The sequence below is a fragment of the Gadus macrocephalus genome, chromosome 13 (genome assembly GCF_031168955.1).
Source record: "Gadus macrocephalus chromosome 13, ASM3116895v1".
NCBI classification, from domain to species: domain Eukaryota; kingdom Metazoa; phylum Chordata; class Actinopteri; order Gadiformes; family Gadidae; genus Gadus; species Gadus macrocephalus.
In genome coordinates, this window is record NC_082394.1 from 6,425,279 (window position 1) to 6,439,890 (window position 14,612).

The 14,612-nt window shown below is 43.6% G+C and overlaps 3 protein-coding genes across 3 annotated transcripts; 2 read left to right on the top strand and 1 right to left on the bottom strand.

The window, feature by feature from the left end:
- Positions 1–110: 110 nt before the first annotated feature.
- Positions 111–1,721, bottom strand: med20 (mediator complex subunit 20). The gene is made up of 4 exons (XM_060070287.1): positions 1,566–1,721; positions 1,138–1,283; positions 691–944; positions 111–591 (listed from the first exon to the last, which is right to left on the bottom strand). Exons 1-4 carry the CDS (start codon positions 1,577–1,579, stop codon positions 370–372), a joined length of 636 nt encoding a protein of 211 aa, XP_059926270.1. The 5' UTR covers positions 1,580–1,721; the 3' UTR covers positions 111–369.
- Positions 1,722–1,812: 91 nt separating this feature from the next.
- Positions 1,813–5,278, top strand: bysl (bystin-like). The gene is made up of 7 exons (XM_060070270.1): positions 1,813–2,215; positions 2,469–2,625; positions 2,952–3,090; positions 3,293–3,426; positions 3,532–3,692; positions 4,425–4,527; positions 4,690–5,278. Exons 1-7 carry the CDS (start codon positions 1,960–1,962, stop codon positions 5,042–5,044), a joined length of 1,305 nt encoding a protein of 434 aa, XP_059926253.1. The 5' UTR covers positions 1,813–1,959; the 3' UTR covers positions 5,045–5,278.
- Positions 5,279–7,446: 2,168 nt separating this feature from the next.
- ccnd3 (cyclin D3) lies at positions 7,447–14,295 on the top strand. Its single transcript, XM_060070285.1, has 6 exons — positions 7,447–8,199; positions 10,344–10,579; positions 10,666–10,881; positions 11,905–12,067; positions 12,778–12,920; positions 13,302–14,295. Exons 2-6 carry the CDS (start codon positions 10,352–10,354, stop codon positions 13,515–13,517), a joined length of 966 nt encoding a protein of 321 aa, XP_059926268.1. The 5' UTR covers positions 7,447–8,199; positions 10,344–10,351; the 3' UTR covers positions 13,518–14,295.
- Positions 14,296–14,612: the final 317 nt, after the last annotated feature.

Below are 14,612 nucleotides of genomic sequence, written 5' to 3' on the forward strand. Positions count from 1 at the left end.
TTTTAATATTTAGAAAACCTTGTTTCCATCATTTGACCTCAGTAAAGCCTTTTTATTATTAGTCTGAAAGCTTTTTCCAAAAATATAAAATAATTACACAAAAGTCAGGCTTCGTAAAAAAATATTCATGACAATATCATTTGACACTACGAGTATTCTTTTTTTTTTGTAGCCATTCATGTCACACCCACTGAAAATGAACATATGCAAAACACCCTTCTCAGTTATTGTCATCAATGATGTCTTTCCTTAATGTAAGAGACATAGGGAATTCAAATCTCCTGAAAAACGGTCAAATGTCTAGGACCCCTTTTGATTTATTGGACGTGAATCCAAACCACAAAAATATGATGTGATGCAGCTGAAGCTTCATCGGACGTTGCTTCCTGGGACTGGTTGTTTCCGCAGTTTGTTGAACAGCTCCAGGTACTGGTTCATAGTGTCCACACTGTCTGCCGGTGCATAGAGGCCTTCGGGCTTGCTAGTAAACACGGTTGGCCACTCTGGAACACTTGAGCCAAGGAAGGTTTGCATGAACTCTTTCATTAGATTCCAGCAGTCCCCTGGAACCACACATGGACAATACTCAACCTGAAAACACAGCAACAAATAGGGATTAAGTTAGGGATTGGTGTCAGTGATTAGATAAGAAGAATAATGCAATGTTTCATCAACGTGTCAACTGCCCACCTCTACAGATATCCCTCTTCCACTGGAGCTCATGGTAACCGTGCCAACTTTTATAAGGAAGTCGCAGTATCGATATCTAGAACCACGGCACTCCACCTTGTGCGCCTTGGCGTTCTGGAAATGGCTTTTCAGCTTCAACATGAGGACATCAAAGTTCCCATCAGCTGTGAGGCAGGGTCCCCCTTCAAATAAGGCATGGCAACTCAACGGAGTCTCAGAGTTGTGCATAACGTATAGCAGTTTGGTAGGTTGTCCTGAAAAACAACACAAAAGCCATGTGATATGAGTGCAATGTAAGAGCATGGAATACAGAATAAAACATACAACTTATGTAGGCAGAATACATATGCCTCTCTTGGTTTATTTTGAAAGAAAAAAACATTAATTTTGACACGTCATTTATATTTTAGCACATACGTTATTTGGGACAAATGTATATCGTAGTACCTGTGACATTTCCTGTTGCATGATACGTCTCACAGTCCACGCAAAAGCTCCCCTGCTTTACAGCACCCAACTGCTCCAGTTTCTTGTGCAGTACATCCACCGTCTGCTGCACACTCTTCCCCTCTGTAACTGGCACCTGGCACACACTGGGGAAAACAAAGAGCAGTACATTTGTAAAAAGATTTCGTTTCATATGCATAACTTGGCTGCTAAATCGTCACAAGCATCCCGGTCGATTAGGGTTTTTTGTTTGCGTTCTCTGCTACTGTATCGTTACAGAAAGCGATTGAATGAAGTACTTAATTCAATGCTTTAATATGTCGGAAGCAAGTGGGAGAGAGCATAAGAAGAGTTGCAATTAAAGCACATATATGATATATCAGATATGTAATATAATACAAGATTTTTAACAAAATACCTAAACTTACCAAGTCACCCCCATTATTTTTGGCCAACGATGATTTATTTATTTTTTTTACAAAATGTTTCCGGGTTAAGACTTCCGCTTGAAAATACATGACAACGTGCTATCTGTCTATTTCTGTCTCACTAGATTAAACAACATATATGTATGTGTATGTGTTAACTAATAAATGAAAGAAAAAATAATAATGACTATAATGTCATGGAAAATCTAACTTTAAAGAAACGTAGCCGTACCCTCTATGACGTCACTTCCCCTTCCACACATGAACGTCAACACGTGCAGAGCAACCATTACCCACCGGTCTGTGTTTACTGCAAGATTGGTGAGATTACGCACTACATTGGAACACGTATGCTAATATTTCTCAAATCATATAGTTCGATAGAGTTGTCAAAATGCCTAAAGTGAAGAGGTCTAAAGGCGGTAGTAAAAAGGGTGTAGTTTCATTGGCGGATCAGATCATGCAAGGAGACGCTGCTCGTGTCCACGAGCGAGTGAAAAGTCAGGAGGATAAGGTAGAAAATGAGGACGAGTATGTGGATGAACGTTTATCAAGGAGAATCCTGGAACAGGCTCGCATTCAGCAAGAAGAACTGCAGACAGAATATGGATTGTCACCCGAGACAAAGAAAGCGCCAGTCACAACTCTCGGTAAGTCTATTAATAAGTTCTAGTAAGATATGCATTTGAGATCATTTTAGGTGTTGAGCCTGCGCCTATCCTCCAATCACACTTATTGTTTGTTAATAGTTTTTTTTGGTTGGGCTTCCCTTGAAGTAGTACAGATTGACACATAGAGTCCTTATAACAAAACTTTATACAGTTCAGGCCGAGGACAGTATTCATATTTCAAGAGGAATATCATGATACAGGCTAACGTAATGTGAATTTCCCTTTTTCCTAGGGTCCAGCACCCAGGATGCGGATTCTGATGAGGAGTGGCCAGCTCTTGGAGAAGCTGGGGATGTGGATGCTGATGCTGGGGGTGAAACTGAAGTTACAGTAGACGCAGCGGATGAGAAAGCCATGGAGATGTTCATGAACAAGAACCCTCCAATGAGGTAAAGCTTGTACAGTACACTCAAAGTACACAACTGCACTGGACCTAACTCGTCTTGCTTGCAGGAAGGGCCAAGGCTTAACATTCATTCACATTACTTGCTAGATGCACACAAAATATCTATCTTCAGCCGCATCAGGTTCTGCTCTGGATTGCTCACAAAATTAACCCTTACGGTTATCCAAGCCAATGGAAAAGTAGTTGAAGACAAGCTTGGTCGTCGCTGTAGCATTAAACAGCTCTTTGAGACGGCGGTTACATTATCATGAACGGTGCCTGTATCTATTTCGTATGCCTCACTCCCTGTCTTTGCTTTGCTCCTTCCAGACGAACCCTAGCCGACATTATTATGGATAAGATTACAGAGAAGCAGACGGAGGTGGGAACAGTGATGTCGGAGGCGTCTGGAAGGCCGATGCCCCAGCTCGATCCAAGGGTTGTGGAAGTGTACAGAGGGGTCAACAAAGTAAGAGCCTTGTCGCTGTGTACATATTCTATCTGCATCACCACAGTTGTTAAGAAGGCACAAAACATTGTTGTTTCATCATAGTATTTAATGTGCATTAATTAAGTAGTGGGGATATTAAGAGACCACTTGGACTACACTGCAAGAATACCCTGAAAGCATTATTGTCATGGTAACATGGCATCTTTTTACATTCTTTTAGGTTCTATCAAGATATCGCAGTGGTAAGCTTCCAAAGGCTTTTAAAATTATCCCTTCGCTATCAAACTGGGAGCAGATTCTATATATGACGGAACCAGAGACCTGGACGGCAGCTGCCATGTACCAGGCAACCAGGTTGGTGATGGTGTTGATTCACACATTGTTTTACAAGGGAGTAAATCCAAAGGGTTTTAAGATGAATGCATAGTGCTTAACCTGACTTCATGTACTTTTCTTTAGGATCTTCTCCTCAAATCTACAGGAGCGAATGGCCCAACGCTTTTTCAACTTGGTGTTGCTACCCCGCATCCGGGATGATATTGCAGAGTACAAAAAACTGAACTTCCATCTTTACTGTGCACTAAAGAAGGCCCTTTTCAAGCCAGGGGCATGGTTTAAAGGTAAGGGAGACACTGACCAAATGTCTTTCTAGGTAATCCCTAGAGACTTGTTGCTTATTAAGTGTTTTACAAATGTATGTACACAAAAAGTTTGCAATGTTTCTTTACAAAATAAGTACCAGATGGAATATAATGGTCATGTTATGGGTCTTTTGTGGCATGGCTGCAGTTCAAACATTTTTTCAATGTCGAGGTTACATTTTATTTTGTCCCTTTAACTTTACAAAATGAAGTGTATCTGTACATAGACTTTTGGAATGGCATTGTGTTTTGCATACAGTTAAATGGTGAGGTAAAAAACTCACTTCTTGAACACTGTAAAACCATAAACAAGAAGCTATAACATTCCTCCACACTTATGCATGAAAACAATTGTATTACAATTACTGGATAAAAGCAATTATGTTGCACAGAAATTTGGAAAAAAAGGTCACATGTCAAGGTCAGACATCACCACTAGGTGGCAGTGTTTATTAAAGTGTGAAATTTACAAGTTGTGTACCTAGGGAACACTTGTATAGTTATGCATAACCCAATGTTGAAATTTACAAATTTCTATTCATCGATTGAAGATATATTACTGGCAAGTTTTTGCAGCATGTAATATTAAGGTGGATTGATATCGTTGCCTAATGCACTTTAAATACATACAATAACAGCTCAAACACATCAAAAGTCACATCAATTCTGCTCAACTATCCTTCTGACCAAATATTTGATTCCTTTCCTCAGGTATCCTGCTTCCTCTTTGTGAATCTGGAACATGTACCCTTCGAGAGGCCATAATCGTTGGTAGCATTCTAACCAAATGCTCAATCCCTGTGCTTCATTCTAGGTATGTTATGATTACACACATAAAATATCATTGTTGTGTTTAGAGTAAAACTGTCTGCATTGTGTATTAGCTTTGGCAGAAAAAGGGTGATGATTTTAAAGAAATAATTGTAATGTTCTATTTTCTTGTGTTAATGTCTGGATATCCCACGTTTACTTTCAGTGCCGCAATGCTAAAGCTAGCCGAGATGGAGTACAACGGTGCCAACAGTATCTTCCTGCGTCTCTTGCTGGACAAGAAGTACGCCCTGCCATTCCGTGTCCTGGATGCCCTGGTTGCCCACTTCCTGTCCTTCCGCAGTGAGAAGCGCGAACTTCCTGTTCTTTGGCACCAGAGTCTGCTCACTATGGCTCAGCGTTACAAGGCTGACCTTGCTTCTGAGCAGAAGGAGGCAGTGCTGGAGTTGCTCAAAGTACAAACCCACCCGCACATCTCTGCAGAGATCCGCCGCGAGCTACAAAACTCGGAGTCAAGAGACCTTGAAACGGCAATACCTGTGACCATGGCTATGGATTAGAGGAGAATCAACTCAAGGACAATATTATGCCAGTTCAGCGAGCAAACACATTTGTAGATCCCACAATGCTGCATTTACATAAAAAATTATGAATGTAGAGTTGCAATATTATTTCCAGCTTTACTGGATTATGTTTTCCATTTACACTTTGAAAAACAAAACTGCATACAGCTAATGTGATGTATTTGATCAATAACACCATTGTAATTTGTAGTAAACTGTTTATTCTATAAAGGTGGTCTTTTATTAATCATGTTAAAAAAAGATTATATTTGGTTTCATTGAATATATATATATATATATATTTGAATATAAACGGCCTTCAGCAGGCCAGTTCAGCAGAATGAGGACCTGGCAACTTTTCGTACATTTAGGAAAGTGGTCCGCTATGGTTAAAAAAATCCGCAAATAAGTCAATAGGTAATATAATATTGACTTGTTAGCTAGTCCTAGAACGACATGGACATACAGTGGGGAGAACAAGTATTTGATACACTGCCAAATTTGCAGGTTTTCCCACTTACAAAGCATGTAGAAGACTAATTTTATTAATTTTATTTGATAGATCAGAAAAGCAGAACTTAATATTTGGTACAGAAACCTTTGTTTGCAATTACAGAGATACGTTTCCTATAGTTCTTGACCAGGTTTGCACACACTGCAGCAGGGATTTTGGCCCACTCCTCCATACAGACCTTCTCAAGATCCTTCAGGTTTCGGGGCTCTCGCTGGGCAATACAGACTTTCAGCTCCCTCCAAAGATTTTCAATTGGGTTCAGGTCTGGAGACTAGCTAGGCCACTCCAGGACCTTGAGATGCTTCTTAGAGCCACTCCTTAGTTGCCCTGGCTGTGTGTTTCGGGTCGTTGTCATGCTGGAAGACCCAGCCACGACCCATCTTCAATGCTCTTACTGAGGGAAGGAGGTTGTTGGCCAAGATTTCGCAATGCATGGCCCCATCCATCCTCCCCTCAATACGGTGCAGTCGTCCTGTCCCCTTTGCAGAACAGCATCCCCAAAAAATTATGTCTCCACCTCCATGCTTCCCGGTTGGGATGGTGTTCTTGGGGTTGTACTCATCCTTCTTCTTCCCCCAAACACGGCGACTGGAGTTTAGACCAAAAAGCTCTATTTTTGTCTCATCAGACCCCATGACCGTCTCCCATTCCTCCTCTTGATCATCCAGATGGTCATTGGCAAACTTCAGACGAGCCTGCCTTGGACATGTGCTGGCTTGAACAGGGGGACTTTGCGTGCGCTGCAGGATTTTAATCCATGACGGCGTAGTGTGTTACTAATGGTCTTCTTTGAGACTGTGGTCCCAGCTCTCTTTCAGGTCATTGACCAGGTCCTGCCGTGTAGTTCTGGGCTGATCCCTCACCTTCCTCATGATCATTGATGCCCCACGAGGTGAGATCTTGCATGGAGCGCCAGACCGAGGGAGATAGACCGTCATCTTGAACTTCTTCCATTTTCTAATAATTGCGCCAACAGTTGTTGCCTTCTGACCAAGCTGCTTGCAAATTGTCCTGTAGCCCATCCAAGCCTTGTGCAGGTCTACATTTATATCCCTTATGTCCCTTACACAGTTCTCTGGTCTTGGCCATTGTGGAGAGGTTGGAGTCTGTTTGATTGAGTGTGTGGACAGGTGTCTTTTATACAGGTAACAAGTTCAAACAGATGCAGTTAATACAGGATGAGTGGAGAACCGGAGGGCTTCTTAAGAATAACTAACAGGTCTGTGAGAGCCGGAATTCTTACTGGTTGGTAGGTGATCAAAGACTTATGTCTTGCAATAAAAGGCAAATTAATTACTTAAACATCATACAATGTGATTTTCTGGATTTTTTTTTTTTTAGATTCCGTCTCTCATAGTTGAAGTGTACCTATGATGAAAATACAGACTTCTACATGCTTTCATGAACCTGCAAATTCGGCAGTGTATCAAATACTTGTTCTCCCCACTGTATGTTCCCCGTTTTTCCCCAAAAGGGTCCTGTTCCCCTGTAGCAATACATACCGGGAGCATCCACTTCTTGGCCACTGAGGCCAAGCACAAGTTTGCACAGGGGAACAGGACCCCAAAAGGGTCCTGTTCCCCTGTAGCAATATATACCGGGGAGCATCCACTGCTTGGCCACACTCACGGGCATAGGATCGAAGGACACTTTCCGTACTCAACGGCAGCCATCTTAGCTACGTAGCGGAAGAGGCGGAGCCAGGCTGAGCCAAAGTCGGCGCATTTTCCACATAGACTGCATTAATAGAGTCATTTTGTAATTTTTATAGCTTTTTATACAGCACTCACATCTGAAAAATTAGGGTTAGGGTTAGTACTCAGTGAGTACGGATAGTATACCTATATTCCTTTAAGTATACCCATGGAAGTACGGGTTGGCCACGGTAGGCTCTTGTACATACGTCATCACGTCGTAAGTAACACGTCATCACCAAGCGTCCGCTGCATGGACCATAATAAAGTCTGCCGCCAGTCAGAGTTTTAACAACAATGGACAACAACACAGAGAACACCGTTCGCACTTTGCTGAGTCTGTTGCTTATTTGGATATATGTTTACAGTTTAATGGGAAAGAAGGCTCGTCGCCGTTATTCAGGCCCCCAGGATAGGCGCATACTTCCGCAATTCACCAGTGCTCAGAGGCCAAGCCTGGTATTGCAGCTGTTTAAGCTGGCTGTGGACGGGGGTCCGTCATTTCATGTGGCCCAGAACATGCCGTTATTATGTCCGTGGTCGTCGCATGGACTATACGTCATCCAGCGCAGGTTGCGTAGACGTGCGTGAGCGCGTGTCGGCTCTGTACCGTAGCGGTCCGGACCGTAGCAGCACACCTCTCCCACGTGGCATGGCCTGGCCAGACTGGCCACACTCACACTGGCAGATTTGAGCACGGTTAGGTGTGAAAACGGCCACTTGGCCTAGTGTGAGTGCACCCTCATGACATGTGTAACGTAACATCCAATCAGCGTTCGACAGGTGTTGGTGTCGGATTGACTCGGCTGCCAGATCGACTCGGGGTCCTTGATGCGCACCCCAACCCACACCGATACCCTACTACCCACACCGGACTGGATTCCTTTCACGCCGGTTGATAGACGTGCCAGGGGTGAGCTAACTAACGGCTGTAGAGTTTACTGGTAATGTTCCCTATAAGCTATTACATTTGTACATTTGTATTTATGACTGTGAATACACTAATCCGCCGCTAAATCTATGGGGGCCGCCATCTTTGACTGTCGCCATCGCTGCGTTGCTGAAATGTTACTTGCCGCTGGCCTCTAATGGGTTTTCAGTGAAAAGCATCCTGCTCGCGGACTTTTCTTAGTGACGGGTATAAACAACAACATCGACGCGTATGATATACGTCACCACCACTCGCAAACAGATCCCGCAGTCGGAACATGGCTGTTCTGCTTACTCAATTTGACGTCATAGTTAGTAGGAGTAGTAAGCAAGTACGCGGTTTCGAACACACCCAGGTGCACTTTACCACCTTCTTTCAAGGAGAGCACAAAAGCCTTGATCGAGGTGAAAGTGCACCAAAGACACAGGGTGTGTTCGAAACCGCGTACTTGCTTACTACTCTTACTAACTATGACGTCAAATTGAGTATGCAGAACGTAGTAAGCGAGTTTTAGGTAAGCGAGTAGTATCCGAATGTCTTCTACTTCCGGAAAGATTTTGTGTAAGCATCGCTAGCTTACTAGACGTAGGCCTACTCAACTGCCCCAGAATGCACTGAGTCTATTCAAAATAACAGTGGAAGCAATGGCGCTAAACGGGGAGCCGCAGCAGCAGTGCTTTTAATAATAGTTTTTTAACATATCACCGCAAATCCTTAGGTTGAAGATGTACTGTGACGTTTATATATTTATTTATAATATTTATTAACGGCGCCCGGCCGGTAGGTTATTGACACGTCATTTGATTCACGTCATCTGAGGTGGTTAAGTAAGAACGGTCTTCCGAACGTCGATTACTCAAAATGGATTACTCAATCATTATTTAAGGATTCGAGAAGTAAGCCAAGTATTGAGTAGGTAGTAAGCAGTAAGCAAGTAGGTGGTTTCGAACACACCCACAGCCATGTTCCGACTGCGGGATCTGTTTGCGAGTGGTGGTGACGTATATCAGACGCGTCGAGAGCAGCGGGAGTTGTAGTCCACAAAGCGCCCCACACAAAAACTAACCGTATCGAACTCCTACCCGCTAAATTATAGTGTTCTATGCATGAAAAATTATCATTTAAATCCACAAACAATATGTGTAATCCGGGGCATATAAAGACTGGGATCAGAAAATAATTACTTTCTCTCCATTGACTCCCATTCATTTTTTTTTTTTTTAGGTCTCATAGGTCCCATGAGCAATGGCGACTTACGAGCTCTATTAGGACCACACATGAAGAATTTTTGTGACGAGATTAAAGTCGAGGCGTCGATTTTAAAGTCAACATGTTGACATTAAACTCGAAATGTCGGGAATAAAGTTGAAATGTCATGTTGACTTTAATCTTGACATGTCGAGATTGAAGTCGACATTAAACTGAAATGTCGAGAATACAGTTGAAATTAGTTGGGAGGGATAGCAACCGCTCCAAGAGCCTGCACTGAATCCAATGGCTTGTGTAGATAATTTGGCAAAATTGTATTTCAGAATCGGGTTTAACATGGGAAATTGGCAGATGCAAAGATACAGATGGTTGCACCTCCGTGCAATACATAAAGGTTATGTTGTGTCGTAAAATACAGTAAGACAATTGATCAAGTTGCTTGATCCTGAGGGTGTGGAGCAAAGGCGTGCCCGGCGTCTGAGGCGCAGGCAATATCACAGCAAAGGTCCGAAATGCACTCTGGCATATGGATGGGTACGATAAGCTAAAGCCATACGGCATTGCCATCAGTAGTTGCATTGAAGGTTACATTGAATATATTGTTTGGATGGAGGCCTACACCACAAACAATGACCCCAGGGTTATTGCCGACTACTTCGGGTCATCCGCTGCACGCTTGGGAGGATGCCCGGAGCGTCTGCGTGCTGACAGAGGAACGGAGAATGGACACGTCGAGATTAAAGTCGATATGATGTTTCAACTTGATTTTCGACATTTCGCGTTTAAAGTCGACACGTCGAGATTAAAGTTGACATGACATTTCAATTTTATTCTCGACATTTTGACTTTAAAGTCGACGTGTCGACTTTAATCTCTTCACGGCAAAAATATTTTTTTTCTTCACGTGTGGCCTTAATACTCTGTCGTACAAAACTGTTTGGCTTTCAGTGGGTCAAATGGATTTGGTTTGCAGAGGGGACAATCTACATGACGGCAGCAGTAGCACAGAAAATGGAAACGTCAATGCCCCCCGGGCCGTCAGTGATCCCTCGCTGATTGCCCGTCGTACCCTGCCATACATGGTGGACGAGGAGAAGACCTGCCGACCCACACCTTACTGCAGCTCTGTCCAGAAACAGATCACGCCATGCATGAGACAAGTCCTGGCAATGTGGATGTTACGGGTACGTTGTTCATCCATGAGTCTGTCGTCGACAAGGGGGAGTACAGCATATGGTCACCCAATCGTACCCTCTGATTTTCCCGACAGGTTTGTGAGGAAGAGTTGTGCGAGGAACAGGTCTTTCCACTGGCCATCAGTTACCTGGACATTTATTTGAGCCGTATCCCCACGGAAAAGGACCATTTGCAACTCTTGGGATCCGTTTGCATGTTCTTGGCTTCCAAATACCGGGACACTGTTCCACTCGGTGCCAGAAAGCTCTGCCTCTACACAGACAACTCAATATCACTCTCAGAAATCGTGGTAAAGACTATGTACATAATCAAGAACACTTGGCAGGGCTCCAGAGTGCGCCTAATTTGGGCGCACATGCCCCTAGAATTCGGGGTAGTGCGACCAAATATTTTATTTGGGCGCACCGGTGCGACTGAAAATGTATCTGGTATAATTTCTATTTTTACAGAGCAGTCTTTTCATAATATTGTAATGACCACGGAAGAGGCAGTGAATGAAGTATTGATTAGACAGCGATTTATTAGATACCTAATAAACCGTTGGAACACGCAAGACCGGTAACAATAGCAACGCCGGTAAACAAACCCGCGCAGCCCAATCCAGGGGCCTGTACTACGAAACTCGATTAGAGGGTTAGCAAGGTATGTTGAGCTGAAAGCCTGGGTTAGCTGTACCATGAAAGTCTCTTTAAGCGTCGCTGTATCACCATGGTGACTTACGCTCGCAACCAAACCTGGTCGGGAGCAGCTTTTCAGCAAGTCTACCCGGAGATCGGCTACTTATATCGGCGTGCGCAGCTTCCTAGCCCCTCCTCCGATAATGGCGTCACCATTTGTGGGTGTTACCATGGACCTCGGCGCACTTATCGTACAGGCGTCTCTCTGGAGACAGAGGGTTTTTCGGGACAGAACCGATCCCTTGGTATTGTCTGACGATATTCTTTATGAGAGATAGACTAGGCATTTAGTTAAGGCATTTAATTAATGGTCAAAATATTATTAATCAGTGGCGTAAATATCGACGGTGCAACCGGTCGATCAACAACTCGGCGTAAGGCAGGCACGGTCCAACGCCCCCCCCCCCCTCAATAACTCACAACTTGGGTGCACCATAAATACGTGCTGGTGCACCCAAATAAAAAAATGTAGGCGCACCAGTGCACCCAAGGAAAAAGTTAGTCTGGAGCCCTGCTTGGGAGTACAAAATTGTTTATCAAACTCTTACCACAAAGGGAATGGATCACAAAAAAAAATTAAATCTGAATTAAATTGAGAAATAAACTAATGGGCTTCCATTGTGTTTCTGTTGCAGCAGTTGGAGGTCGCGCTGATCTCGGTCCTGGGATGGGAGCTGGCCACTGCGTCACCCAGTGATTTCCTAGAGCCCATCCTGCGGGCTCTCCCGTTTGCTGCTTCCCTCGACCTCAAGTCCGTGCTCCGCCATCTTCACTCCTTTATATACCTGGCAGCCGTTGGTGAGCCACCACACCAGGCATATTAAATAAAGTCAACTGACAAGATTAAATTAATTGGTAATAACGTGAAAGAACACACTTTTAAGTTGGCCTACTTGTTGTGAATAAACGACTCTTGGCGTTGTGAACAAAGTGGTCAAATTAGCCATAACTTTTGGTGGTGATGTGTCAGCAGTTCCTTCAGGATGCCGGGAACTGGGTTTGTGTAATCCTGTATTGTGTGCTTTGAAAAGGCCATGTTTAGCTTGGTGATTTCCCATGAGACTCAATTTAGTTTTTTTTCCCACAATGCACTAGGTAACAGCCTTTCAGGCAGTTCATTCTCATTCAGACTCCAGACAGGAAAGGATATTTTAGCCCATCACCATGTCTCCCATTCAAAAAGGTGTGGGAATGGGCAGACTGATTTACGTCAGGTCCCAACTCCTGTGCCTGGAGCTATCAGGCCAGCGTGTAGGATGTCGAGGCAACGCCTGTAAAGCTCTTGTTTTTTGTTTTTCTGGGTGTGACAACAATGTCGACATTCTTCTTACTTGGTAACATCTTGCCTTTCACTCCTATTAGTAATATTTAGCTCTCAGAAAATAGTCACGTCAAGTCTTTTTTCTAAGGCAGACACTACCTATGTCCATTATAGATGTCCAGGTATAAGACACGGCATCCTTCACTCTTGGTTTAAGAATAAATGTTTTTTGTTGTTTTCTTTTCAGAGAACCAGTTTGTGTTGTTCCATCCCTCCACCATTGCATGTGCCTGTGTGGGGATTGCCATGCAAAGACTGACACTCCTCCAAGACAGGTTCTCCTGTGATTCACTTTTGCAGCACTTGGCCGAACTTTTGGTCATTGATCTGGTGAGGGGTGATTTTTAACAGCCTGTGTTGACTTTTATTACAAACAGGACAATGCCCTGGCCTTATCTTTGTGACTTGGTCTGTGTCACCAGCCTCTTTGGGCATATTTTGGAGTTTTGACAGTATCAAGTGGATAATAAGATATCATGTGAGGGATAAGCTGGGTGTCTCACTAAGTGTCCTTTATTGAATGAGTTTGGATGGGCAGCAAAACGTCCCTCTGTTGACATTTATACCTATTGGTTTAGCTCCTTCCCATAACACCAGCTGCACGGCTACTGTAATAGCAAGCCGGTGCTTCTCTGTTGACACACATAATGCTAACAAAAAGACTCCTCTCTTTCTGAATCATGCGTTTGATTAAATCTGCCCCTCAAACAGGACTCCATTCAGCACTGCTACCGTGCTCTGGAGAGCAAAGTGGTGCTCAGACTGCTCGCAGGCCGGGGCAGCCCCCGGCTTAGCGTCCCCCAGCCAGCCAGCCAGCCAGTCCACAGCTTAGCATCCCCCAGCCAGCCAGCCAGCCCACAGCTTGGCGTCCCCCAGCCAGCCAGCCAGCCAGCTCCAACCCCACTGACATTCAGGATGTTCTGCTAACACCTGTGGCTTAGACAGGTGGCTTGTCTGAAGGCCCCTTTACGGCCATGTGCAAGGCTAGAGTTAAGCTTGAAAATGATCAAACACAATGGATTAAAACTAAATGGCTCTGTTGGCTGAAGGCCCCTTTTTACAGCGTAATCCTAACGTGCAATGTTTGATGAAAGAGGTGTAAGGTTTATTGCTAGGCTGTTTAAATATTCTGAATAATCTATTTAATGCATACTATTAAATGCAACACTTGGAAAAATGGTTCTAGTGATTTGTCTCTTTGCGGGTGCACTCACACTAGGGCATCTGGCCGTGGCCGTTGGTCGTTTTCACACCTAACCGTGCTCAAATGGCCCCATTGTTCTCTGGCCTGCACTCACACTAGGCCATCTGGCCGTGGCCGTTGGCCGTCGCAACTGTGGCCTGGCCCATGGACGTATTATAGAATGGACAACGGATTCCAAAATGACGCCTATTCATTCTTATGTAAACTGCTCAGTGGCACAGGGCAACATCAAGGAGCGATATGCTTCCGCATCATGGGTCTATGGCTACGCCCTATTTCATGACGTACCGGATGCAGAAAAATGGATTGATCGATGACTATCTTCTCAAGTGAGTTTGTTGGAAAGGCCGAAATGTTTGCATGATCATCTATTTATAGAGAACGGATCCATCCGCCACTCTCACTGCTAGTTCACATTTTCAAGTTTCTTATGAGTTTTGCATGAAATATATTTCTTAATAGAAATATATAATGTAAAACATTACAGCTCTCCAGAAATATTAAAGTATGCTACCATTGGATGTCTACAGTGGATGTTTGCTAGGTACCTTAATCCTTTTTTCTTATATTTATATTGTAGCTATTGCAAATCAAATGGAAAAGACAAGGGCTTTACCCCCTATTAAAAGTAAGTATTTAGCTTGACTAAGGAGAATATATTCACAGAATATCATTTTGTATTGTCTGTGTGTCCCCTAATATGACAAATGATTAGAATTACATGTTTACTGAATTCATACAAATACTGCATATGACATAAGCTAATGACTGTATGAATAGGATATATTAAGCTATATTGTTCTATAAATTAACAGTCC

Excerpts from the sequence above, each read along its gene's own strand:
- med20 (XM_060070287.1), bottom strand. Across the intron at positions 945-1,137 it reads TGCAACAGGAAATGTCACAG|GACAACCTACCAAACTGCTA; the intron begins GTACTACGATAT and ends GTTGTTTTTCAG. Across the intron at positions 592-690 it reads GAAGAGGGATATCTGTAGAG|GTTGAGTATTGTCCATGTGT; the intron begins GTGGGCAGTTGA and ends CTGTGTTTTCAG.
- bysl (XM_060070270.1), top strand. The coding sequence starts at position 1,960 with ATGCCTAAAGTGAAGAGGTCTAAAGGCGGTAGTAAAAAGGGTGTAGTT. Across the intron at positions 3,091-3,292 it reads TGTACAGAGGGGTCAACAAA|GTTCTATCAAGATATCGCAG; the intron begins GTAAGAGCCTTG and ends ACATTCTTTTAG. Across the intron at positions 3,693-4,424 it reads GCCAGGGGCATGGTTTAAAG|GTATCCTGCTTCCTCTTTGT; the intron begins GTAAGGGAGACA and ends TCCTTTCCTCAG.
- ccnd3 (XM_060070285.1), top strand. The coding sequence starts at position 10,352 with ATGGATTTGGTTTGCAGAGGGGACAATCTACATGACGGCAGCAGTAGC. Across the intron at positions 12,068-12,777 it reads TATATACCTGGCAGCCGTTG|AGAACCAGTTTGTGTTGTTC; the intron begins GTGAGCCACCAC and ends TTTTCTTTTCAG. Across the intron at positions 12,921-13,301 it reads AACTTTTGGTCATTGATCTG|GACTCCATTCAGCACTGCTA; the intron begins GTGAGGGGTGAT and ends CCCCTCAAACAG.